This window comes from Humulus lupulus, chromosome 1 (assembly GCF_963169125.1).
Source record: "Humulus lupulus chromosome 1, drHumLupu1.1, whole genome shotgun sequence".
Lineage (NCBI taxonomy): Eukaryota > Viridiplantae > Streptophyta > Magnoliopsida > Rosales > Cannabaceae > Humulus > Humulus lupulus.
The window spans coordinates 16,206,543-16,233,298 of NC_084793.1; the positions used below are offsets into that span (position 1 = coordinate 16,206,543).

General features: G+C 36.6%; 4 protein-coding genes and 1 long non-coding RNA gene across 7 annotated transcripts; 3 read left to right on the forward strand and 2 right to left on the reverse strand.

Moving 5' to 3' along the window:
- Positions 1 to 1,380: 1,380 nt before the first annotated feature.
- LOC133786914 (glutamate--tRNA ligase, chloroplastic/mitochondrial) lies at positions 1,381 to 8,675 on the reverse strand. Its single transcript, XM_062225511.1, has 14 exons — positions 8,347 to 8,675; positions 5,936 to 6,225; positions 5,705 to 5,823; positions 5,348 to 5,469; positions 5,084 to 5,266; positions 4,433 to 4,551; positions 4,240 to 4,288; positions 4,053 to 4,154; positions 3,785 to 3,887; positions 3,584 to 3,647; positions 3,224 to 3,338; positions 2,736 to 2,836; positions 2,083 to 2,239; positions 1,381 to 1,940 (listed from the first exon to the last, which is right to left on the reverse strand). The coding sequence occupies exons 2-14, from the start codon at positions 6,205 to 6,207 to the stop codon at positions 1,710 to 1,712; spliced, it is 1,737 nt and encodes a 578-aa protein (XP_062081495.1). The 5' UTR covers positions 6,208 to 6,225; positions 8,347 to 8,675; the 3' UTR covers positions 1,381 to 1,709.
- Positions 8,676 to 8,723: 48 nt separating this feature from the next.
- Positions 8,724 to 17,860, forward strand: LOC133786946 (protein THYLAKOID ASSEMBLY 8, chloroplastic-like). 3 transcript variants are annotated; one of them, XM_062225515.1, is made up of 5 exons: positions 8,724 to 8,861; positions 15,999 to 16,428; positions 16,520 to 16,756; positions 17,234 to 17,364; positions 17,723 to 17,860. In XM_062225515.1, exons 2-4 carry the CDS (start codon positions 16,114 to 16,116, stop codon positions 17,258 to 17,260), a joined length of 579 nt encoding a protein of 192 aa, XP_062081499.1. In that variant the 5' UTR covers positions 8,724 to 8,861; positions 15,999 to 16,113; the 3' UTR covers positions 17,261 to 17,364; positions 17,723 to 17,860. The 3 variants fall into 3 exon arrangements, with proteins under 3 accessions (XP_062081499.1, XP_062081498.1, XP_062081497.1); XM_062225514.1 differs by having other exon boundaries at positions 17,627 to 17,746; XM_062225513.1 differs by lacking the exons at positions 17,234 to 17,364; positions 17,723 to 17,860 and having other exon boundaries at positions 16,520 to 17,101.
- Positions 10,919 to 11,834, forward strand: LOC133786589 (uncharacterized). The gene is made up of 3 exons (XM_062225491.1): positions 10,919 to 10,988; positions 11,107 to 11,598; positions 11,710 to 11,834. The coding sequence occupies exons 1-3, from the start codon at positions 10,919 to 10,921 to the stop codon at positions 11,832 to 11,834; spliced, it is 687 nt and encodes a 228-aa protein (XP_062081475.1).
- On the reverse strand, positions 17,370 to 18,642 carry LOC133786930 (expansin-A20). The gene is made up of 3 exons (XM_062225512.1): positions 18,508 to 18,642; positions 18,102 to 18,423; positions 17,370 to 18,004 (listed from the first exon to the last, which is right to left on the reverse strand). The coding sequence occupies exons 1-3, from the start codon at positions 18,635 to 18,637 to the stop codon at positions 17,701 to 17,703; spliced, it is 756 nt and encodes a 251-aa protein (XP_062081496.1). The 5' UTR covers positions 18,638 to 18,642; the 3' UTR covers positions 17,370 to 17,700.
- On the forward strand, positions 18,543 to 19,180 carry LOC133786982 (uncharacterized). Its single transcript, XR_009872123.1, has 2 exons — positions 18,543 to 18,657; positions 18,786 to 19,180. It is a non-coding gene; the product is annotated as an uncharacterized LOC133786982 (long non-coding RNA).
- The last annotated feature ends 7,576 nt before the right edge of the window (positions 19,181 to 26,756 follow it).

Here is a 26,756-nt window from a genome sequence, read left to right on the forward strand (position 1 = left end):
ACTCATATATGTATATATATTAAGAGCACTCTTAATAGGTGTTCTACTCTATCTCTCAAAATACCTCATTAAAATCTAACTTTTTTTATTTTACCTCACACTTTTACAATATACCATACATCAGATTCTCTATATTTTCTTTTACATCATTTAAATATTATATTTATAAATATTATTTATGAGTTAAAATTAAAAAAATTGAAAAACAAAATAATAATAAAAAATAACTAATGGGAGAGAGAAAGGAAAAAAAAGATAATAAAGTATTAAAATAAATACTCATTTGGTATATTGTGTTTTATGGAATATCCTATGTTTTCAATAAAGATCATTAGTTAACTTGTAATTTGAAATCGTATATATTTAGTACCCTGTAGTCAAATTTTATCAATATGACTAAATTGTCATTAATTATATGAGTTTCAAATTCAAATTTAATTACTTAATTACATTAAACTGAAGGCAGTTTGGTTATATTGAAAAAAATTTATTGATCAAATTTGAGTCTAAAGTACTAAATGTGTACAATTTTAAATTATAAGATACCAAATGATTATTATTAAAAATATAAATTATTAAATCTGTATTTCAATAAAACACATGATAACAAATAAATATTTACCCAATTTTAAAATAAACTAGCATATGTATAACATTCAAATGAGTGCACGAGCAACGCCCGTGCCTTCTAACTAACTAGTAGTATAAGAAATGGTCTTTTGTTGTGTGGTATGGTCGCCTGAGCGAGACTGTGCGCCGACAATTGCGTAATCAAAACTCTTTCAAGTCATAGCGGGAGCACTAGTCTAGCGCGCGTGCCTCTGCTAGACTTGTTACTTTTTTCAACTAAATTTTCCTAACTCACCTGTCTCAACGTGAGTGCCTCTCACGTGACTTCTCTATGATAACAACTATATATATATATCGTTAATTACTTATTTTTGATGTACTTGTTACAACTTACACATTTGGAACTCAATTACATCGAAAAAAAAATCATCAAATCTTAAAGGGCTTAAAACAGAAACAAAATATATAATCAGATCTGTCCCTAAATGCAATAAAATAACAAAATTTGTCTCCAAATGAGACAAAATCCAGTGCCTAAACTGCAAAACTAAAAAAAATTAATTACCATTTTTTTCCAAATACTACTATGCTGCCATAAACCCTATATTTTTTTCGTCAATTTTCCAGTTGACTTTTATGCCTTGCTTTTAAAAAAGCAATTTATATTTTTTGCTTTTTCTTTTCTTTTCTTGATTCCTTGCTTGTCAATTGGCTTATATTAAAATGAATAATACATATTCAAAGAAAATGAATGTTATAATTTAAAACTAAAGATAATATATTGAAAATAGAATAGTGGATATTAAGAAATGACATGAAATGGTCTCATTTGATGTGTGTGGCTCAATTCAACTTACAAGAGTCGCATCAACACAGCTTTTCATTTACACATTATTTAAGGGAGCATCACAATTTAGAGAGGGGGTTACAATCCAAAAATTGCATAAATTAGTTCAAATGTCAATAAGCAATCGTAGAATGATGGACAATGACCCTTGAACCTTAGCATTGTAATAATAAGTGGGCAGAGATGCAAACCACCAAAGCCAACACCAAATTATCATGTTACAAAGAAAGAGTATTAAACTGAGAAGGGAAAAAAAATTCCTAGCTGAAGAGCCGATCAAAACTGTGAGTTATCAGTTGGATGCTGTGGTGGTAGCTTCCACTAGTGGTGGATCTTTGGTTAATGCTTCCCAGTCAAGTTGCCTCAGCATATTGAACCTTTCATTTAAAGATACAAACTCGGCTTGAGGAGCAACAACTCCACAGATTTCCGCTTTATGAAGTAAAACCACGCTCGCACCCATATCTGGGCCATGAAGTTTTCCTGTCAGCAGCACTCGGAGTGGCATGAACAGAGACTTACCCTGCATGAGAATCACGATATTTGTTAGTTTGTCATGGAAGCTAATCACATTTTTAGGAAGCTTAAACTAAGGAATGAAAGACATTGAAAGGGATATAAACACGTGTGTGTCTAAGTAAGACAGTGAGAAAGAGAGAATTGACCTTGCGCTTCAGTGATTTGCCGAAGCTCTTTACCCACTTTTGCCAGCCAGCATGACCACCTTCAAGAGCACTGAGGAGTTCACCACTGTCATAAGCAGCAATAAGGTTGGCTGAAAAATCAGAGAGATTGTCGCCCAAGACAGGTTTGGCTTCAGGACTGCAGACAAAACCACCAGATTTGTAAATTATCATATGGAAGATTTATTAACAGATTAGCACCACTAACCAGCTATAATTCTATCAAAATAACTTACTAGCTAGTATTAAGGAACTGTAAGCAATATGGTTCCTACGGGAAGACAATAATAATGTCCAAGATCAACAGAAGCACCGTGTCTTATGCAATCCCAACATTACAGCACTTACAGTATTACTGTTCCTTGATTGCAGCATATCCCTAATTAAAATGTCATATTTTTTCTTAATGTGTTGAATATGACAATAACTTGATAATCCAAATTTCTTTTAGACTTAATATACCCAACAGTTAACCTTAGAGTCAAGGAGAGTATCTCAAATTGTGTATTGGCAGATTTATTGAGTATGTGATTTGCAATGCAAACTCAACATAGTTGCAAAATTATAAGCTAGTCAAAGGCAACCACCATATATGTAGAAAAAGCAGAAATTCAAGTGACAGAAATTGTATTCACCTGGTTAAAGTGTCATGTAAAGGATAAGATAGCAAGTTTGACAGTAGTTTGTCTGAATCTGGTACCAAGTCAATCCCATCCTTTAGCAGCTGAACTGCTTCCTATTGCACAAAAATCACATTGTAAAAACTCACGTACTCAACACCACATGACTAAATAAAATTATAATTTAAAGCACCAGTACCCAAATGTAATATGAAGCCATTCATTAGTTTGAAGGAAAAAGATTATCTAATTTTTAGAGCCTCTCAACTCATGGCAAAGCGAATAACCTGTCTAGCACAATAGCTATTTATGTTTATTACGCTCAAACAGGACTAACTAAGAAAATATTACCCATTTCATTAAAGCTAAAAGCGGTTAAAATTCAGTCTAGATGAAATCAAATAGTCCACTGGATTGCAAATTAAAACAAAAACAGTTTAGCTAATGCCAAAATATGACACAAGCCAAGGAGAGGGGAAAATGGGGATGGGGGGGATTCTTACTTCTATAAATGTCCCCTCTGATACTGTAAGCATGCCGGTGCTTTTCCACCGGCCACCGACAAGCTTTGTCAACTCTTCTGAGGGAAGGGCTCTTAAATGTTGACCATTCATCCACCTTAGTTACAGAGAAGAAACCATAAGCAAATTATTCAGTAAAACAATGCTACATGGATTAGAAAGTGTACCATCAAATGCCACAGTTGTGCAACATCAGGCTAATTTGGCATTCTAAATTGTAAAGACAAGCATTTTATTCACTAAATGTTATGAACAAGCAAAAAAACCTTGATACGTCTTTAAAAGCATCAGTTATACCATAAAAATGAGAATATAAACAAATAAATAAATAATAATAATCACCTTAATTTGGTGGAATCAAAAATTGCACCACTCTTGTTAACTCGACCAATTGAGAATTTTTCAACTGCAAATATCAATTAAAAATTCAGACACCAAAATTAATATATCCAAGCATCTATCTCCACAGGTTCATAGCATGGTTTCTGAGGATGAGAGAAAACAAAAGAATAAATCAAAGATATGTCCCAAGAAATCACTAACCAAGTTGCTCAAGGTTGAAAAATTCGTTTTCAGTCCCATCACCCCAACCTAATAGTGCAAGGTAGTTAACCATTCCCTGGGGAAGATACCCCATCTCCCTGAACTGTTAGATGGGAGTTAGCTATTCATAATCATTACCAAAAAAAAAAAAAATCAATACTAGGGAGCTTTCTATTTGACAAAAATAAAGAAGAAATACGTTCCAGAAAAGAGAGAGTAAATGAAGCTTAATCTAAGCACAAAAGTAACATATAAGGGTAATTATTACCTGGCCAACTGAAGTTGCACCATGTCGTTTTGACAGTTTACTCCGATCAGGAGCAAGGATAAGGGAAACATGGGCGAAGTTTGGCATTGGAAATCCTAAAGACTGTTATGATGATGATAAACTGAAGTCAGAATCACTCAAAGACTTCAAAAGGGAAGAAAAAAAACATACAAGGTTTTAAAACTACCTTATATATCAAGGCCTGTCTTAAAGTATTAGGTAAGTGCTCTTCTGCTCTGAAATAATATTTGAAAAAATAAGAGGGCATACAACAGATGAAACCCCGTGGACCGGAGGAAAATATATACAATAGTTACAAGTGAGTGAAAAACCAGGGGTGGCCTTAATAACATAGAATATTCCTAAATATATCGAAGTACCTAATAACATGTGATATGGCCATGGTAGCATCATCTACAGTGACACAAAAATTGTACACAGGTTGTCCATTGCTCCTCATTATGACAAAATCTCCCAGCGTGTCCAAATTCCAACTGACCTTTATAACACTATGTCAGAGTTAACAACCTATCCAACTTGTTCATAATTCAACAAGGTATGAACTTATAATTACGAGACTAACGTGTAATTAAACTTGCCCAAATTCCAACTGACCTTCATAAAACTATGACGAAGTTAACAATCTTTACAGTTTGTTCATGATTCAAAATGGGTCAATGTATCAATATAAGACCAATTGTGTAATTTAACTTAGCAGCTAATCTTATTCTGACACAAGTACATTAAACTGTATACAGATATTGCCACTTGGAGCTAGCTCAAGTGGTTGTGTGTGTAAGTGTGTGTGTGGAGAGGGGGAGGGGTTCAAATCCCATTGTATACAGACATTGTAATTAACCCATATCTACCATGATTTAAAGCATACAGAACATGAAAAATCAGTCTACTGAATTTCCTATTCATTCCTTCTTTCATGGGACTGATCTAATGGAAGAACTGTGAAAATTCTACGGTTGTTTAAAAAGAAATTAAGTTTTGAAGAACTAATAATAAGGAAAAATAGAAATTACCTCGCCTCGGATAAGGTCATTAATTTTCAAACTCCCTTCCTTTGGTACACGAAATCTATAGGTATAAGGGGTTCCTTTTGCCAGCTCCTCTTCTACTTCTTCATCTGTTGCATTGGCCCACTTCCCAGAGTATACTGGAGGTAGGTTCTTTAGTTTTGCAATCTCTTTCATTTTTTCTAGTTCCTGGAAATAATAGTACAAAAATCTAGAATATCAACAAAAACAATGCATATATATGAAATTGAAAAGTATCAAGAGAATTACCTCACTGGAGCAAAAGCAGCGATAAACATCACCAGTTTCCAATAGCTTCTCTGCATATTGCTTGTACAACAAATTTCTTTCTGATTGCCTATATGGACCATAATCTCCACCAATACCAGGTCCTGAAATTTTTACCTCATAATATTACTAACAATTCATAATAATAAAAAAACTGTGGGAAAGATCAATACTGAGTAGTTAAGCCAACTCCATCTTCAATTCAACTGACATCATTTGGATACTTCCTATTACTTGATACTTATTCATAAGAGCGTTTTGACTCGCAATAAAAAAAATAAAAATAAAGAGGAAAACTGAAATGATATTCAATCAAAAGCTAATTGTCAAAAGAAGAACCTTCATCCCAATCAAGACCAAGCCAAGAGAGGTCTCGTAGCACGGCTTCCTCAGATTCTTTAGTAGACCTTTCTAAGTCAGTGTCTTCTATTCTTAAGACAAATTTCCCTCCTTTGGACCTGTGAAAAACATAAAAAAAAAAAAAAACACTTCGAGACTCAACCAAAACCCAAATCAAATTCAGAAAAAATATAAAAATAATAATTTGAAGTTGTTGAGGGGGGTTGGAACCTAGCAAAAAGGTAATTGAAAAGGGCAGTTCTTGCTCCACCAACATGTAGATTTCCAGTAGGTGAAGGAGCAAAACGAACGCGCACGACCCCTTCAGTAGCATTCTTTCCATTATCAGAAATCGAAGATGCCGAGACTGAAAAATTTCTTATCCTGCAAAAATCTGAGACTCTCCGGTTTGTGAAGTATTTGGAAGAATGGCGCAAAAGTGGAGGAGCAACCTCTGGAAAAACCCTAATCCTCACCCACGGCGCTCCTGCTAATGCCGCCATGTTTGATTTCTCTCCACGCTGGAAAAGAGGAAGATAGAATTAGAATTCCAGATAATAAAATAGCATCCCTTTCATAAAAAGAATATATTTGATGATAGGTATTTATTATGATAAATTGAAAAGTGTCATAGTCATAACCTAGTGGTACAGATCCCAAGTTCAAATCCCCTCTCCAATTTAAAAAAATATATATATGATAATGGAAAACAGAATTAAATTTATCTTGTTTTTTTAAGTAAAGGGCGTTTATTTTGTATTAAAAAAAACTTATTTATCACAATCACAACAAAAAAGAGTAATTTTTGTCCATCATCACCTTGTGTTCTAATACTAATCTTCAACACTAATATTCCTATAATTATTACTATTATTCTTGTAACTTTCACTTTTTGCAGCCACTTCTCTCCGATGCTTATTATTTAGAGAGTCTTTAACATATATATAATTCTGCCATTTGTTTTGTAACATCTTTTTTTTCAGTTACTATATAATCCTTTTCCATAAAATGATTCGCAACACTACTAACATACAATTAGTACTAATTTCATTTGTTATTTTTTTCAGTCTTACTTTCATCTGAATAAGCATTGGATGTATGATTTTATGTGCTTACCTAGCTTGTAATATTTCAAGCTCATACTATTCATATCAACTTTTTCAAAGCCAAAGCTAAATAATACAGACTACTCAAATGCTAAAACAAAAAGAAATAAAATCAAAACATTAATTTTTTGTTATGTATGAATGGGTAATACTCTATCTCAATATAAATTATGTAATTGAAATGATAATAACCAAAACTATAATAGTGTCCAGAATTCCATGCTGACGCGCATATAAAAATGAGATTATTTCATAAGTGAAGGCTCCTAATAAATTTGGGAGGAAGTCGCTCATGAACATGTTACCTTTGTCTCTTTTAAAAAAAAATAATTAATCAATCAATAGTGAATATCCTATCAAATATATGCATTTCATTTTGAAAGGAATAAAATGTGTATATATACACACACTACATTTGTTACACCATCTATATTCCCAGATGCCCAAAAAGCACCTATCTCATTCAAATGGAAGAAAAAATTCTCTTATGTTTCTTTTTGGGAAAAAAATTATCTACCTTTTTGAATCCAAAAATATACTTGATGTAACAATGTTTGCACTCAATGTTAAAAGCAGAGTGGACCTTTCAACTTAAAAGCTAAAAAAACTCAATCAAGTAAACATTTTTAAAGTGGCAAACATGACAATATTTTCCTCTCATTAGAAACAAATGAAATATTTTTTGGAAATTTTAAGAGCAGAAGGTATTGGTGGGCTTTAGCCCGAATAGGGTGGGTATTTTTTTTATTAACATACAAACATAATAAATAAAAGTTGAGCTATGGGCATGTGCTTTACCAAAGAGAAGGAAATACACAAAATTGACACCAAAAATCAAGAATAAAAAAAATTACTTTACATATTTCAAAATAATTCATCAAGTAAATATCATATTCCTCAAAATACATATGGAGCCTCTACATTCTCCTTTCTTATTGTTATTCTTTGTAGCATCTTCTACTTTAATGAAAGTTTTCTTCTATAATTATCTTTCTCATTAATGATAATATTACCTAACATGTGTATACCAGCAAAAAAAAACACTTTTAGTTGTCCTTAAAGCACCAACAACATGAATTATTATGTCATTTCCCCTTTGAGGTCGATTATCCATCCCACATTTACATTACAGCTTAGAAGTATTCTAAAGATATTTAATTAGTTATAATTTCATGTATAAAATGAATTCAAAGTATTTTACTGTGGGTAAAGAGTGTCATTTTAACAATGCAAAGCACTAGTGAAAGTGTTAGGAGATATGTGAAGAGATCTAGTGTCTTCCCATGTCATTTAAACTAAATTTTTCCTAATATTGTTGGTATCCATCTAAGAACACATGTTCCCTATTCCAGTGGTATAAGCTGCATATCTAATTTCATCATAACAATTAGAAATGAAAACAAGTAATACCAACCACATGAAACCAACCCATGACTCTCCAAGAAGCTTAAAATTATGATAATGTTTTATAAACAAATCGAAACTTGAGTTTATAACATAATTTATAATAAATTAAATTGTGATAGGTGGCCTTACCAAAGATTGACTCGCTGAGATAAAAGAGATAAAGAGTCTCCCTCTGTTCCAGTTTCAGAAGGACATTTCTCAGAGGAAATGGAGTGGAGTGAGAGAGAAAAAAGACCAGAGACCTGAAAAGGAAGAGAGTAGAATCGGTTTTTTATTTTTTTTTATTTTAAGCAAAGGAGAGTAGAATCGGTTTGGGTTGTGGAGGAATTAGGTTTTGGTAGCGACAATTCTTTTGACATATTCAGGATAAAGAGATTATGAGTTCTGACCGAGACTCTTCACGTGGGGTTGGGTTTGCCCCGAAATTAATCGGGTTAAATTTCGGGGCGGGTCAGCCGATTAAAAATCTAATCCTTATAGAAGCGTGGCCGTCATTTTGTTCAAAAAAAAGAAGAAAAAACTGTCTTCTCCGTCGTGGCTGCCTGAGTAGATTTCCCTTAGGATCTGTCCTTTTCTTCAACTCTGACTCTTAATGTACAAGATATTCCCACTTTGGATGGGGTTTAGAGCAACTCGAATGGCATGTATGTGTTCTCTTACTCTTACATACTTTAATCTTATACCTCAATAAGAAGTCTCTTCAAATGTTGTTGAGAGCAATTTGAAACTTTATGCATCAGAAGTCTCTTCAAAATTTTATTTGATATCTCTATTTGACTTTGGATAGATTGTGAGTTTTAGTTCATCTAAATGCAAGTGTCAGGGCTCTAATTGTTTTCACAAGTCTTCGTCTGGATACCCCTCAATTTGATTTTGTGGCATGTGGTTGGTAGCTGCTTATTGCTTTTTTTCACCAATACTTGCTAGTACTTTTGAAGATGTTGGAGAAGGGAGGACAACCCGATTGTATCACTGAACCTTGTATTACTATTTTTTTTTTTTTGACATTCTAGTGCATATTCTTATGTGACGAATCATTGTTTGTGCTGTTATTGACTTTAAAATGATATTTACAATGTTTGCAAGACGGAACTGTGAGCACCTTAGATCTAAGGATGCTTTACTGTTGTCAGTGACATTAAGGATGTTTGTGTCGATTCATATTTCTCAATTTTGGATGACTTATGACAATAAAAGACTTTACTTGTGTACCAAATATAAAATAAAACCATTTACCAAGTCATACTATATGGTATGTAATTCATGAGACTAGGATGCATAATAGGTTTTAATTTTCTTTAGTAGCTGATATAATGAATGGGAACTTGAAAAGTATTTCGTTTATGAGTAATGATATGTACACTCAAAATATACACCCAAATATTACACACAGTGATCTGGCAGTTTAGTCTAGTCAATCACATTTATTAAAACTGAGACCCACTATTTTAAAAAGCAGTGACACGTAATATTTGAGTGCATATTTTGAATGCACATATCATTACTCTTCGTTTACATAATAAATTCCTAAATGTATTACTCTGTTTTATTTCTATTTTTTAAAAAGAAAATATTAAAAAACTACATCTTTATGATTTATTTCGACTTTAACATGATTTTTGTATTGATTTGCATGATGAAGACCAGTATTTTCTCCACAAAATTGACTGATATACTTAATTTACAAATTGATGTATCTTCCTGGTGCTCTTATAGCTGGAGTCCTTGGTTTTGTTGTATATTTATTTGGTATGATGTATAAATTAGGGGTGGCAATTTGGGTCACGACACGATGACACGACACGATTAAGGTAAACACGAACACGACACGTTTAATAATCGTGTCATGTTCGTGTTTGAGTTTTTGACACGTTTAATAATCGTGTCGTGTTCGTGTTTACCTTAATCGTGTCGTGTCATAATCGTGTTGACCCATTTAATAATCGTGTCGTGTCATAATCGTGTCAGACACGATAACACGCATACTTTACATAGGTTTTCTGATTTTTTTCGTATAATTATGATTAATCGTGTCATAATCGTGTTATCGTGTTCGTGTCGTGTTGACCCGTTTAATAATCGTGTCGTATTCGTGTTCGTATTTTTGACACGTTTAATAATCGTGTCGTGTTCGTGTTTACCTTAATCGTGTCGTGTCATAATCGTGTCGACACGAATCTGACACGTTTACACGAATTGCCACCCCTAGTATAAATAGACTTAAATGTTTGATTATTTTATTGATTGGATTATTATTATCACAATAAAATAGGATTAGGATTCAACTATTTGTGGGATTATGATCTTAAAATCAATATTAGCTCCTAAACAAACTAAATCTATATTAAGTATATATAAATTAAGTTTATATATAATATATGGATATAATTAATTAACTAAATTAAGATATGTGGTTTGTATTTCATTTGGGTTATTTTAAATACTCATTTCTTTATATCTTAAATTGATATCGAGAAAGTAAATGAAATAAGACAATTAATCCTATATATATTGTAGTCTTGTTATTGAGAGTTATCTTGTTGTAGTCTCAATTAAATAAAGTTTTGTGGTGTGTCTCTACTTCTGTGTGAATTTCTTCTTTGCGATATAAAATTTAGTTATTCAACAATTGGTATCAGAGCCACAGTGTCAGATTTGTTAAAGTAAGCTTATTTCATATAGTTGAACTCTTGTCAGCATAATGGGTGATCTTAAAGTAGTTGGAGGAATCAAAAAGCTTAACAGTACAAATTACACCACATGGGTAACATGTAATGGAGTCTTACCTACAAGGACAAGATCTTTGGGAGATTGTCAGTGGTGGTGAAGTTACACAACCGACAGCAGAAGATGCCAATGGCATCTTGTGAAAGTGGAAAATTAAAGCAGGCAAAGCAATGTTTGCTTTAAAGATCACAATTGAAGGAGAAATGTTGGAGCACATACGCGATGCTAAAACACCGAAGGAAGCATGGGACACTTTAGTTACACTCTTTTCAAAGAAGAATGATACGAGACTACAAATTCTTGAGAATGAGTTGATATCAATGGCGCAACGAGACATGACGATTCCCCAATATTTTCATAAGATGAAATCGATATGTCGTGAAATATATGTTTTAGATCCAACAACATCTATAGGCGATGCTAGGATAAAGAGATTAATTATCCATAGTTTGAAACCCGAATATCGAGGGTTTGTTGTCGCTATACAAGGATGGCCGACACAACCATCACTTGTTGAGTTCGAAAATTTGCTTGTTGGTCAAGAAGCTATGGCTAAGAAAATGGGAGGAGTTGCATTGAAGAGTGAAGAGGAAGTGTTCTACACCAACAAAAGCAACGAAAAGCGGCACAATAATGGTGGATCTAAAAAGAATGGTGATAGGAAGCATCACTAAGGAAAGGAAGGCTCTCATCGATGGGGAGCTTCGAAGAATCGTGCTCATGGTAAAAAGTTTGATGGCAAGTGTTACAATTGCGGGAAAATAGGCCACATGGCAAAAGACTGTTGGTTCAAGAAAAAGTCTACTGAAAGTAATAATGCGACCTCTACTTCTAAAGAGCATGAAGATGATTGGGATGCTGAAGCATTTCTTGCTATGGAGGAAGAATAATTAGCTTTCATAGCAACGACATCATAAAATATTGACTACAAAAATGATTGGATTGTAGATTCAGGGTGCTCAAATCATATGATAGGTGATAAAAATATGTTGCAAAATTTGTCTAGGTATAAAGGAAGTCGTGCAGTGGTGACGACTGATAACTCAAGATTACCGATAGCCCATATTGGTAATCTTGAGTTATCAACCGTCACACTGCACGACTTCCTTTTTACTCAGACAAATTTTGCAACATATTTTTATCACCTGTCATATGATTTGAGCACCCTGAATCTACAATCCAATCATTTCAACATCCCAATCATCTTCATGCTCTTTAGAAGTAGAGGTCGCAGTATTACTTTCAGCGGACTTTTTCTTGAACCAACAGTCTTTTTCCATGTGGCCTATTTTCCCGCAATTGTAACACTTGCCATCAAACTTTTTACCATGAGCACGATTCTTCGAAGAAATTCACACAGAAGTGGAGACACACTGTGACGCCCCACGTCACCATGGCTGATTTTTGGAATGACGACTGGCCTTACAAACCAACATGAGTCTTTTCAACATGCTTTGTCCTCACTCACATGCTTCCTCGGAAAACTTCCCAGGAGGTCACCCATCCCTAGATTACCCCAGGTCAAGCACACTTAACTTTGGAGTTCTCAAGTGATGGGCTACCGAAAAGAAGATGCATCTTGTTGATATAGGTAGTATCCATCAATCCATTTAAGCCCTCTTCAACTGTGTAGTCCCATACCTACACAGTCTTAGAATCATCACACTTGACCTTCCCCAGGCGGTGTGGGATTGCACAGCTTACCCGGTCTTTCCCCTTACGGATCACGGGATTCTGACTGTCACACACACCACAAAACTTTATTTAATTGAGACTACAACAAGATAACTCTCAATAACAAGACTACAACATATATATAAGACTAATTGTCTTATTTCATTTGCTTTCTCGATATCAATTTAAGATGTAAAGAAATGGGTATTTATAATAACCCAAATGAAATACAAACCATATATCTTAATTTAGTTAATTAATTATATCCATACATTATATATAAACTTAACGTATATATATATTTAATTTATATATACTTAATATAGATTTAGTTTGTTTAGGAGCTAATATTGATTTTAACACTCCCCTTCAATGTTAGCTCCCATTCTTTGAACTATTCCAAGTTGATGGCGAAAGTTTTCAAACTTTCCGATACTCAAGCTTTTTGTGAACAAATGAAGACAGATGAGCAAATTGCAGAACTTTCTCTCGAAGAAAATGATAGTGCACTCCACGTGTTTAGTCCTTGCATAAAAGACTGGATTTTTTGCCAGACGAATTACTGATTGATTGTCACAGTACAACGGCATCACATAATCTATTGGTTGGTGCAAATCTTTCATTAGCTGTATCAACCAAGTACTCTCTTGAGTTGCCATTGCTGCTGCTCAGTATTCTGCTTCGGTTGTTGACAAAGACACTGTCGGTTGTCTCTTACTACACCAAGAAATCATTCCAGATCCAAGCATAAACATATACCCCGTAGTTGATCTATGAGTATCGTGATCCCCTACATAGTCAGCGTCACAATAACTAATTAGTTTGCAACTTTCACCCTTCTTGTACATAAGACCATAGTCTATTGTACCTTTTATATATCTGAGTATCTGCCGAACTACTTCTAAATGAGACTTCTTTGGATTTTGCATGTATCGACTCATGACTCCAACTAAATAAGAGATATCAGGACGAGTTAAGGTTAAGTAGATTAGACTACCTACTCTCTATCGATACATGGATGCATCATCCAAATCTTTTCCTTCGTGCGGACACAATTTTCCATTTGGTTCCATCGATGTTGAGATTGGTTTACAATCCAGCATCCCAAACCTCTCTAGCAGGTCTATCGTTTTGTTGACAAAGAAGCAACCCTTCTTTTGTACGATCGACCTCTAATCCCAAAAAGTGTTTGAGCTCTCCAAGCTCTTTCATTTGGAAAAGGACTGATAAATTCTCTCTCGTTTAGCAAATTTCTCCTTCGTCATCTCCTGTGATGATCAGATCATCTACGTATACCAACACCACTGCCAACTTTCCTTCTCTAGCTTTAACAAATAAGCTAGAGTCTGCATGTGCCATCATGTAACGACTGTGGCTTAAGAATTCAGCTATTTTACCATACCATGCTCGTGGTGCTTGCTTCAATCCATAAAAAGCTTTTCTCAGCTTGCAGACAAAGCTAGGATAGGCTGCACTTTCAAAACCTCTTGGTTGAATCTTGTAAATCTCACGATCCAACTCCCCATGCAAGAATGCATTCTTCACATCCATCTACCACAAGTTCCAATTTTTGTTGGCCGCAATTGCAAGTAGAACTCGTATAGTTGTAAGTTTTGCCACTGGACTAAACGTTTCATCATAGTCTAGTCCATATTCTTGAGAGAAGCCGCGGGCTACCAATCGAGCCTTATATCTCTCGATTGACCTATCTGGACGATGCTTTATTTTATAAACCCATTTACAAGATATGGGTTTTACATCTCTTAGTTTTAGCACTAGATCCCAAGTCTCGTTTTGCTCAAGTGCTTCAATCTCTTCTTTCATCGCTGTCATCCACTCAACACTTTGTGATGCTTCTTCAAATGTCACAGGCTCTTTTATAGATCTTTCTTCAACTATGGCTGCATTGGCATATTTTGGATTTGATTTTCTTGTTCTTGTTGACCTTCGAAGTTGAGATTGCGAGTTTGAATCTTCTATTTCACTAGGCCTATCTTCTTCTCTTGGTTGTTGATATATACTAGTTTGCCAAGGGTTCTGTGTCACTCTTCGATCAACTTCACTTCCATTTGAATCTTCTGATTCATGTGAACCTGGTTGAAGCTGAGCAATATGCTCCCCCATCTTCTGTTCTAACTTGTCTTCAAAATCTCTCGAGTCAGGTAACACCTTCTTCTCTGAGGACCACCAAGATGATGCTTCATCAAATACCACATTTCGTGAAGTGTAGCATTTATTACTTGTTGGATCACAACATTTCCATCCCTTTCTTTGGCTATCGTATCCCACAAAGAGACATCTTATAGCTTTCTTGTCAAACTTATTTCGTAAATGATCAGGAACAAATACATAGCATACACAGCCAAATACTCGAAAGTAACTAACTGTAGGTTTCGTGTTCCACAGTTCCTCAAAGGGTGAAATAAATTCTAACCTCTGTTGAGGAAGTCTGTTGATCACAACAGCTGCAGTTCTCATCGCTTCTGCCCAAAACCTTCCCGGTACATTCTTTCCATGTAGCATACTACGACAAACTTCTGCAAGATGCCTATTCTTTCTTTCAGCTACAACGTTTTGTTGTGGTGTATTGGCACAAGTATATTGATGACGTATTTGACACTCCTTCAGGTATCGAGAGAACTCATTTGAACTATATTCTCCCACATTATTTGGGCGCAAGCAACAAATCTTCTTCCGCACTTCTCCTTCAACTATTTCTTTGAATTCTTTAAACTTTAAGAATGTGCCAGATTTTTCTTTCATAAAGAAGACCCACACATATCTAGAGAAGTCGTCAATGAAAGTCACCATATAACGCATACCACCAATTGATAATTGCTTAACTGGTCCAAACACATCAGAATTCAACATATTAATGTTCATCAGAATTCAACGTAGTAATGTTCTTAGACAGGGAGAGCATGACACTCATTAAAGAAAGCAAAGGTGCAAATATATTTTTTTTTGTAAAATCTTGCTAGTTTGCAAAGCTTGGTAAGCTTGAAATGGGAGCATAATGTATTTACCCCTACTTTAAACATTGATATGTCAAAAATGGGTCTTTATTTCTCTTAAGGAAGTCTTGAAAATGTAGACTAATTTGAAGACCTATTTCACTTTAATTAATTAACCACTGCCATTGGAATTGACTTTTGACTAGTTGTGCATATTTGATCAGATTCAGATACCCTCGTTTTAAGTTTGTATCATAATTTTAGAAAGGGTTTGGTGTTCGACGAAATTTCCCAGAGCAATATGACTGCTATCTGTTTGTTCTTTAATTAGATAAAGATTAAATACCATAAGTCTGAATGTTAGTGTGTAACATTAAAAGTTTGGACCAATTTAACTCACATATTCGCTGCGACACCACGTGGCAGCGCCGCAGCTCGACTGATTAATATCTCCGAACATGATTTCTCTTCTCCTACTCATAGCATAGCATGGACTCGCTAAACTGTATACAGTTTCGCCAAGTCTGAAACTTGAGCTGCCATGAGTTCATCTTCTGCAACTAAAGCTCTTACACTCATCAGCTCTCTGACTCACTCCACCAAACTCCAAATTCCCAGGAGAAGAAGATTCATGGTGACGATGAGAGACCGGAGCAACAACCCCCGCCCATTACAGAAAGGTAGAAACCTCAGCATCGAAGCGATTCAGACTGTCCAAGCTCTTAAGAGAGCCCAGAAGGACCATCACAGTTTGGAACAAGCATTCGATTTCAAATTCAGGCGCTTGTTGAAGCTCGATATGGTGGCCGTACTCCGCGAACTTCTTCGCCAGGATGAATGCCTCTTGGCTCTCAAGGTTAGGGTGAAAACAATTTCTTTTCTTTTTAAATTTTTTTTTGAATTTTTTAATAATTGAGGCTGATTTCGTGCCATTGCTGGCGGGTTAGGTTTTTGAGGATGTTCGGAGAGAAATCTGGTACAAGCCTCGGGTTTCCTTGTATGCTGATGTGATTGGAGTATTGGGTAGCAATGGATTCATTGATCAAGTTGAACTTGTTCACTCGTACTTGAAAAGAGAAGCTGATTTACAGCCTGAAATTGAGGGTTTCAATGCTCTGTTGAGAACTTTGGTTAGTTTGAACATGGCAGAGCTAGCGATGGAGTGTTATTATTTGATGAAACAGGTTGGTTGCGACCCAGATAGGTCGACTTTTAGAATACTGATTAATGGTTTAGAATCAATGGGAGAGACTGGCTCTTCAAATATTTTGAGGTTGGATGCTAAAAAATACTATGGTGAATCTCTGGACTTTTTGGAAGAAGAGGAAGAGTTGACACTCACCCATTAAGGAATAGTGAAAATATACATGTCCACCATTTGTCTCATCAATGAGATTTTCCAAATCTTTCTCTTTGTGTTGAATATGCAAGCTGAAATCTAGTTGAAATGAAATTTGTTATACCAACTTATCTGTAACACTGTCACATATTCCCTTAGTAAACCAACCACTACGATTTTCTTAGCTACATAGGTAACCATTCAAAATGGTATCTTTCTCTTTGTTTAGTAAATGGAGGACATATTTGTTGCATTTGAATTGCTTGATTAGTAGTATGTTATGCTTGATCAGTTTCTAAATTGCATAGTGTTGTGCTTGTAGTTGAGGTCTACAATGATGCAACAATGACTAAACCATCTCCGACAAACAAGCATTTGTAAGGAGGTGTAAAGAAAAAATTATAATAATTAAAGCAAGCATAATTATGAAAGCAGATAGAGTGATAACACAAGGTAAGTTTCTTCCCACAACATTACTTTTTCCTTAATTAATGATTCCATCCATATTTAGTTTTACTAATAAACAATATATATATAAAGCGACAAAATTGGGACCTCGTATTCCTATTTTTTCAACTTTCTACTACTACCTTTTCGCTTCTTTTTGACTAAAACCTGATCTTTTAGGAATAGATGAAGATTTGGACTAAAATTTTCTTGTGATGAACACATGAATAAGATTTGAAAGCTCTTAACTTTGGAATCCTTTTTTCAGAATTGAGATTTTGATGATGATGAGGATGGTGATAATGATTCTAGTTTTATATCCAAAAGTTCAAGCTTCCCATATTAAAACTGCTTCCCTTCGTAGGTCTGACCGAATTGCCAGCCTGCTGGAGCAACATTGTAAGATGCTAGTGTTCTTCCACTGCTAGCAGTCACCTCGAAAGATATAGGTTGCCCTTTGAGGTTGATATTGCTTTGCCAGTTTTGCCCCCAATTTCTTGCCATTGGTATCCACCCTGTTCTTGATCCCTTCACTTTTACAGCGACCACTTCTCCATCCATACCAACATTAGTGATTAAGACTTGGTAGAAGTGAGAGTTCCCACTCATAGTGAATCTCACTCCACCTCTTCTATCACATTTCACCCTACATCCATAACAGAGAGGTTTTCACTTAAAAGTGTAATATAAGAACAGAGAAAGCTTAAGAATTTACTATCTCTTAATGTGATTTCATGTGTTACCTCCTATACTGAACTGGGACAATATCTGCTTTTCGCTCTGCAATTTCAGCAAATGCTGCCTCTGACATCTCAAAATGTTTCTTGGGGAAATTGCACCAGCCACCATAGTCAGCTGAAAGCCCATTGTTTGGAGGACAGAAATCTGTAGCTGTGAGAATAATAGATGGGCTTCCTTGCAGGCACCACAAGATGTGATCAACACATCTTAACTCATAGCAAGCTCCACAGGTACTACCTCTGTTGAACAAAAAGCTGCTTAGACCTGCACTGTACTTCCCATAGGTGAGTTTTTTGTGAAGGTCCCCATACCCACAAGCGCCCTCTGTAAAATGAATAATAGTACTCCCTAAGTTAGTATAAGAAGAATACTTAAATGAAATGCAAGTAGTGGAAGCAAGAACATTACCATCAACAATAGAACTATCTAAATCCATGGTATAGGTTGCAGTTGCAGTTTTCCACTGTTCTTTCTGGGCAGCAGTGACCCATATTCGCAGTAGAATCAAGCACAGAAGAGTGGTATAGAAGGCAGCCATGGCAGATAGATACTAATAATGTACGTATGTGAAAGCTCTTATCTTTACTTCTTTTTTCTCTTTAAGTTCCTTTTGATTCAATGGTGAAGAAAGCCTTCCTTTTCTTTTCTTTTTTTTTATTCTGAGCCAAATGACCTAAATCATCTAGCTTTAGCTGAGAGCTGAAGCAAGAAGACTTTGAGGGCTGGAGGCTGGACCCTTAACTCTATAGTAAAGGTGGTAACTTTGTCAAATACCCAACAGTAATGTGACTAACGTCTATAGACCATAGTTCACATTTGTGGGGAAGCCGGCACATTCTGCGAGGAGAAGAAAGAGAAATGAGGCGTGTTGGTCCACAACTGCACACCATGGAAAAGAGTAATGTTTTCTCTCTTTTCATTCTTGCTTCTCCCTTATGCTATAGCTGATAAGAATTTTGAGACTTTATTTTTGGAGGGTGGTGGCAGACAGACAAAGCAGAAAGCCCTAGAACAAGTAATTAAGAAACTAGCTTTTAATATTTATATATGGTTTATGTTATTGAGATATGTTTGTTTTTGATGGAAAGCTCGTTTTTGTTTGGGCTCTCCTTTTGATAAAGTTGAGTTGAGAGTAGTGTTAGTGTAGCAACCACTATTAGTGATGTCCATTACATTCTCTTTTCAGATTAGCTTCGGTAAAAATTAGTTATAGTGAGTTATATGGGGATCTAAACCGAAGCTTTCTTTCTTTCTTTCTAAGGATGGTGAAGGAAAGGTATCTGGTCACAGATTTTAATGAACTTCAATCAACACGTGCAAGCAAGCTATCTCAATTTTTATCTCCTAGAAAGAAGAATGGTTTTACAATGGGGCATCTAGTAAATTTTCAGTTGGCAAAGTATGTAAATTGACTCATAGAGAGCAAATAAAGCACCCTAAAATGAACCAAAACAATGTGAAAAGTAGCAATAACATGCATGATTTGATTGGATGGGGTTGAGAATAATTGAATGGAAGATAACTAAATCTCATTCATACTTGGTCTAGCTAGAGCTAGTCTGCAGGTACGACTTTAATGATCATTGAGTAGTTAGCTTTACTCCATTAATTCTATCTGACATTAAAGCAACAAGCCGAAAAACGACAACATTTGAGAGAAAAAATTGTATTTATATCATATAGTCCAAAAAAATAAAAATAGAACAATTCTATTATTTATATCAGAAAATATTACTCAAAAGTCCAGTTTCTTTTGACTCATCGTAAAAATGGAATTGAACAAGATCTGTCTATTTATCGGCAGAGGTGCCCCGGCATGTGGGCGCTGCCGTATTTCATAGATAAAACTATAATTATTTCATTAGTGGACCAAGAGCCACCTCTGAAAACACTACAACTATTTTTTTTTTAAGAAATAAAATATAGGGAAGTTGTCTTTACCCATAAAGAGTACACTGTGCATACTCTCCCATCATGTATATAGTCATAATAAAAATTACACCGAAAATTATCCTATTACCAAAAACAAGAGAAAGTGCACTAGTTTACCCTTTTTGAGGGGTGCACCGCAGAAGCCCCTAAACTATAATTCCAAACTTAAATGAATAAAATATAGTAATTTTGTTAGTCGTTTTCATAACGAATTTGATTTTTTATTTAGTTACCTTTGTAAAAATTATTTCACTATGATAATCATTTATAGTTACATTTTGCTTTTTTTTTTAATCTATATAAAAGTTATTTGACTAAGTTAAAAATTCTTCCTATTGGATCAACACCCGATTTTTAGTAATTTATCCCAAAATAAGATGACATATGTTTATTACAGAAATTTTATATTTTTAAATGTTATTTTAGCAAAATTTTTACTTAGGAGAAAAATGTTCGTCTCTTTTTTATCGCCACACTACTATTTATAATGATGAAATCCCTAATCAACTTTCCCTACTAGAATAGGATTCTGTCATGTTTTTTCACAAGTTTTATTTATTTGAAGTAACGCTAATAGAAAAACTAATTATTTACAAAGAAATATAATATATCTCATTTTTACAAAAAAATTGTTAAATCGATGAAATCTTCTTTACTGTTGATCAAGCTTCTAATTTGATCGATTCTAGATATCACTCTCATATGATCTTTCAAATGCGAGCTTATTGAGTATTACGTGATGCACTTTCTCCCCAACCTATTCAAAACAAAAGAAAACGTCTGAATGTGGATATTATAATACACCCCAACTCTTTACAATGCTCGAGCTAGACTCCACCTTTTGCACATGGGTTGCTTATTTGACCTGCGTGATGGGTTGGCACAGCCCTCAGAGACGTTCTTTATAAACCTTCAAATAGGCATCATCTAGTCTCTTGAGTGAGTTGTTAAATATAACAACATTTAATAAAAGCACCAAAATATTGACGATAAATTTTGCTAACCACAAATTACGAACTGTCTTCAACTTTTCTACAATGAATGTAAAATATTAGAAAATGGAGACATTGTTTTCAAGTGGCTCAACCCAAAACAAAAATACCTACAGCCATTAGAATGATTTTATTGAAGTTGTTAATTTAGTAGAATTTCTACTTATAGGGAAATAATGGTCCTCCATTTTACATCATTGCATCACTATTTATAACGATAAATCCCTAATCGATTTCTTCTAGAAAAATGAGATTGTTTCATGTTTTGGTAAAAAAATTATTTATTTGACTCAAAGTATATAAGAAGCTAATTATTTATAAATATAATATAACATATTCCATTTCCTATTCTATTAGAATTGACTAACCATTCTTAATTGTCCATCCTAAATCGATGGGACCTTCTTCACTATTGGTTGAGATTCTAATTCAGTCAATTCCATATTGCACTCTCGTCCAGCCTTTTCAATACAAGCTCATTGTGCATTCCATCATATATTTTCCCTTACCTGCTTGGAACAAAAATGAATGTGCGACTATGTATATTATATTACATTAAAGGGGTGTTTGGTATGAGATTTGAGTTTGTGAGAATAGAATTAAATATGGTTTAGATTAAGTGAATATGAAACTTAAGTGTTTAAATGATTAAGATTACCCTCAAATCAAGCTGAAAAATGAGATTCACTTGAAAATACAAACCCCCAAATTATTAAAAATAAATTTACCAAACATGGACTTAATTTGACATTCTCATTCCCATCAAACCAAACCCCATACCAAAAACCTCCTAAAGCTCTTTACAAAGCTTGAGCTAGACCATAAAACTTTAATGGTTGTGCTCTCTATTTTTTATCCATCACCGGAACAAGGGAACATAAAACTTGGACTACATAAAATGTCTTCATTTTGATTGTGCTAAGACCATGCAAAACAACATATATCTAATATATGTTCTGAGATTTTGGTTATGAGTTCTAATGAAACATTATATAAATATATATATTATATATTGATGTAAATTGTATTTTGTAGTTAACTATAATTTTGGTTGATGTTATATTTTTTAATTGTTGTTATACTTTTAATTTAGTTGATGTATTGCTCAAGTTAGTTGATGCATTGCTCAAAGTTAATAGGTGTTGACGCCGTTTTTCGTCAACAGTGAAAGGAGAGCACGTAAACAATAACTGATAATGGCCAATTAAAATATGACAATGCAAACACACGATTTTTACGTGGTTCAGCAGTTAAATCTGCCTAGTCCACGAGTCTCTGTTATTAAACTCAAGATTATCTCTGAAAATTCTTAAGCATAAATTCTTCAGAGTTTTCTCTCAAGGTTCAGAATTTCAGTCCATTACAATGGTGCATGACCTCTCTATTTATAGAGAAGGCTGCAGAATACTCTCCCACATATTTTGGGTAGTTACTCTTTTTGTGTAAATAAAATAAATGGCTTTAAATGCCTACAATCAGATATAAAAGGAAACGTCCCCTGAAGACCAGGGGACGTATAATTGACCAAATAATATCCCACGATTCTAGGGGATTTACAGTAATGAATGAGGATCATATCTCGTATGGACAACACTTACAGATATTCAAGGTTTTTATCATATATCTCCAAGGCCTTAGCTTCCCAGGTTTCTCGTCATCTTTCGAGCTAGAGACATCTCCCGAGGTCACATGGCTTTCGAGATCGTATGTGCGTCGAGCTCGGGACACCTGATCCGAGGTCATCCCTGAGGATGGTTGCATCTCCGGAGCTACCTTTCGAGATCATGAACACTTCGAGGTCACCATATCCGAGGTCGTATCGAGCCTTGACGGCTCGATATTCAATCCTGGAGCATACTTTAGACTAGGGGTGAACATTTGACTCGAAAAACCCGAAAACCCGCCCGACCCGCAGCCCGAAAACCCGTTTTTTGGGAAAACCCGTCGAAATCGGGTGAAATCCGACCCGAACCCGACAAAAGTCGGGTCGGGTTTGAAAATTTGTTAGCCTCGGGTTCGGGTTCAAACCCAAAATCCGAAAAAACTGGTATTTTCGAAGAAAAAAAATGGTATTTTTGAAAAAAAGTGTAAAAAATGGTATTTTTGCAAAATTTAGCTTTTCGGCCCAAAACCCAATAGGCTCAGCCCAACCCAAAATCAAACCTGAAATCTGAAGAAAAAAATATATGGTATTTTTGAAAAAAAAAGTGTAAAAAATGACATTTTTGCAAATCTGGGCTTTTCAGCCCAAAATCACAAATGGCCCAGCAAACCCGAAATTACACCCGAACCCGAACCCGAGTGAACCCGAACCCGAAAAAACCCGAAAATTTCGGATCGGTTTCAGTACCATTTTTCTTAACCCGAACCCGATGAGCCCGAAACCCGAAAATCCGACCCGTGTGCACCCCTACTTTAGACCTTATGAGTCCACTTGCTGCGAATCCAACTTTCGAGGTCATATTTAACATAGCATGAAATCTGGGTATAACATCTTGCCCCCTCAAAAGTATTTGTTCGAATCCTAAGAGAAGGAAACTTTTGAACTACTATCTTTGAGAACTGTACCGTCATACACTTTTGAAAATGGACACGCGTCAGCTGGGTATTGCTCATTTTTGGTACTTGAGTACCTTGGAAACACGCCCACGATCATCCGTCTGCCACCTTTTCGGCGCCATCTTGTCATTGACCCCTGATCGTTGGATTTTACAAGGATTTCGTTCAACGTCCCGGATTAATTCCCTTTTTCCATCTATATATTTGAGACCCCATTCATCATCTTCTTTTTTATTTCCGTTCACCAGGAGCAAGAAAAAAGAAAAAACGAAACCAGAGACCTTCCTATAAAGCTTCTATCCCGTGCATGTTTTCTCGGCCAAAGAAACAAAGAAACCCTGGTTTGTTCGAGTCCGTGAGTTCTTATTTGCAACCTCTCCTTCAGTCAACGATCTCTCTGCAATCGCCATTATTGTGTAAGTGCGCAATCTTTGTTTTCCATTTTGTTAGTTTTTGTTCATGCTGTTCTTGCTGTGTCTGTGTATGTACTAGTTTACATCCTTAGCATAATACGATAGGAGATTTCTATCCGATAGGCTCTTGGCTTTTTTTTTTTTAGACTCCCAACACAGAATTTGCATCACTGGTTCATACCCAGTTTTGATGTTTGAGCAAGATTCCTGTTTTCTGGGTTTTAAAATTTTAAGAGACTTTTCTTGTGCACCAAGATTTCGGGTAAAAAAAACATGGGCCTTGACAAATGCACGAAACCCAAGGCTGCCTTTTATGGTTAACCGCCACTCTTTTTTCCCTTGATTTTCGGGATTTTCAAAAAATTATCCACTCTCCTTCCTTTCCCGTGGAACGCACGTCCTGACTCTTTAATAAGGGCCTTAATATATAGCTTGTTTTGTTCCTAAACCCCGAGCTCGTAACTTCGAGCTCGCAACTCTTGCATGCATGGCCCTCACCATTTTTTCTTTCTCGCTAGATGTCACAGAATCTGGAAAGACGGTGGGGGTCGTTGCTGGCAATCCCTTACGAGCCAAAAACCCCGAGCCCAGAATCGCTGTTCGCTCGGAATCAACGTCGGATAAGGGAGTACGAGCTTGCTCGCGAGCAGGAGGACATTCGAGCTCATTACCGCCGCCAGATAGACGAGGTCATAGAGGGGAAGAGGAGAGTTCTTCGGGAGGCCCTCTATCCGAAATCCAATTCAGGACCTAGGCCGATTCCCCTCGACCCTGCACTAAAGGTCACTGTCGCATACCATCCAGGAGAGCTCCAATTTTCACTAATGGGGGAACCTTCTTCCTCGCAGCCGAGGAGAGAAATGTTTGAAGCCGAGAACTATTGGAGCTCGGTTACCACAACTAGTCAGATAACTGAAATCATGGCTTTCCACGGCCTTAGCCTGTCAGGCTCCTTGAAGTGTCGAGCTCCGGTCGACCATGAACGAAGCTGCTTCGGCCCTGGGGGCCGCGACGCCAATGTGAAATACGCGGCATGGAGCCAGGAACACATGAGGGCGGGAGCACTGTTTCCCTTGAAGTCTTTTTTCAAAGACTTCACGGATTTCGTTGGGTTGGCTCCGTTCCAACTCAAAACCTCGGGGAGGGGATGGCTTTTATTATCTCTCGAGCTATCCCAAGGAGAAGAAGGTCTTTGAAGATCTTCCCAATCATCTGCTTGATTTCAAAAGGGCCTTCTTCTGGACAGACGGTCTGTCCCCGTCTCGATACTACTCGTTCAGGCGGATTCGTAAGTATTCTCGTTATCTTTATTTCTGTGCTCGAAACATTAGCTCTTAAATCCATACTTAGCTGAAATGTGTCTTTCCCTTCAGCCAATTTTCAGCGTCCCACTCCTGACGAGACAATGAAGGAGCATAGAGAGACCCTGCTCCAACTCCCCCATGGTAGGAGGTCTCTATTATACCTTTTACACGAGGATAGGCTCCGAAAGTGCGGACTTTTGGGGGAGGGCCAGTCCACCTTTGACTGGTCCAATAAAAAATATGAACACTGGGAGGAGGTGCCCCTGCCCACAGGCGCCCTTCCTCCGAGGAGAGAGACGAGGCCACCACTTCCAGTTCGCCTGAGGAGTCCGCTGTCGGGGAATGAGGCTAATGATGAAGCCTCGAGCTCAGATTCGAATGAAGGGAAAGTCCTCCCTACCTCGAGAATGTGGTCCCCCACCTTACTAAAACATAAGCCCAATAGGTTAGTCTCATGCCCACAGGATAGATACCACTTCTACATATGGAGTTGGGTAGATGACTGTGTCCATAGGTCTGATAGTGGGCTTGGGAAATACGACACCATGTATACCATGGACGAGGAGTGGAGCGGGATAGTTGTTCAGTACGGGACCAACGATTATAGGGACCTTTCGAGGTTATCACCCACATATAGGGAAGGCACTCCCCCCGCCTCCTCTGAAGACGGGGGAATTTCATGGTCCCCAAGCTCGAGCTCGGGGGAGAGTTCCAGTTAGGTTTCTTCTATCATCACTTTATATGTCTGTGATACTAAAACAACTTGTATGCTTCTCTTTTACTGACTCACTCTGTGTTGTGACTTGTGCAGGCAAGATGGACTCCGACCTCGACAACCTCATCGAAAGTGCTGGCGCCAAGAGGAGCAAACGCCCCAGAGCGGGGTCGCTGAAGATCGACCGGCCGGGCAAGGTCCCCAAGAGGTCCAAGAAAACACCTCCCCTTGCTCCGCCGGTTTCGAGCTCCATCGCTGCGGCGACTTCCCAAGCCGGCGCTTCCACAACGGCACCGTCCTCGCAGGTCGTCGCCTCTGCAGTGGCGCCGACTTCGCTGGTCGGTCCCTCCGTTATGATTGAGTCCCAACCTCCTGTGGTGGTTCAGTCATCCTTAGGTCCGCCTTCTAGAAGGCCTCCTGCTTCTCGAGCTCAGAAGCTATCAATTTCCACCCACATGGATGCATATGTGGTCGATAATGCCGCTGGGTCCCATGGATCTACGCTGGTCTCGGATGTTATGTCCCGAATCGGCCAGAGCTTTGGCAGTCTCGAAGCTCCCCAATGGCAATGCTTGAACTATACCCAAGACTGCACTGTCCTCTATAAGAAGAGTATCGAGCTCGCTGCCGCGGTAAGTATCCTTCTATAGTCCCTCTTCTTGGTTATAATCACACAGACTTGGTGTTAATGATGACTTTTTCTTTTTCAGTCTCTTGCGTTTACCGCCCAGCTCAATTATAA

Coding starts and splice junctions, on each gene's coding strand:
- LOC133786946 (XM_062225513.1), top strand. CDS start 16,114: ATGAGTTCATCTTCTGCAACTAAAGCTCTTACACTCATCAGCTCTCTG. Junction 16,429..16,519: donor AATGCCTCTTGGCTCTCAAG/GTTAGGGTGAAA, acceptor CTGGCGGGTTAG/GTTTTTGAGGATGTTCGGAG.
- LOC133786589 (XM_062225491.1), top strand. CDS start 10,919: ATGGGTGATCTTAAAGTAGTTGGAGGAATCAAAAAGCTTAACAGTACA. Junction 10,989..11,106: donor TTACACCACATGGGTAACAT/GTAATGGAGTCT, acceptor AAATTAAAGCAG/GCAAAGCAATGTTTGCTTTA. Junction 11,599..11,709: donor TGGTGGATCTAAAAAGAATG/GTGATAGGAAGC, acceptor GCGGGAAAATAG/GCCACATGGCAAAAGACTGT.
- LOC133786930 (XM_062225512.1), bottom strand. CDS start 18,637: ATGGCTGCCTTCTATACCACTCTTCTGTGCTTGATTCTACTGCGAATA. Junction 18,424..18,507: donor AGATAGTTCTATTGTTGATG/GTAATGTTCTTG, acceptor TTCATTTTACAG/AGGGCGCTTGTGGGTATGGG. Junction 18,005..18,101: donor GTCCCAGTTCAGTATAGGAG/GTAACACATGAA, acceptor TTATGGATGTAG/GGTGAAATGTGATAGAAGAG.
- LOC133786914 (XM_062225511.1), bottom strand. CDS start 6,207: ATGGCGGCATTAGCAGGAGCGCCGTGGGTGAGGATTAGGGTTTTTCCA. Junction 4,552..5,083: donor ATGACCTTATCCGAGGCGAG/GTAATTTCTATT, acceptor AGTGTTATAAAG/GTCAGTTGGAATTTGGACAC. Junction 4,155..4,239: donor GACAGGCCTTGATATATAAG/GTAGTTTTAAAA, acceptor TCATCATAACAG/TCTTTAGGATTTCCAATGCC.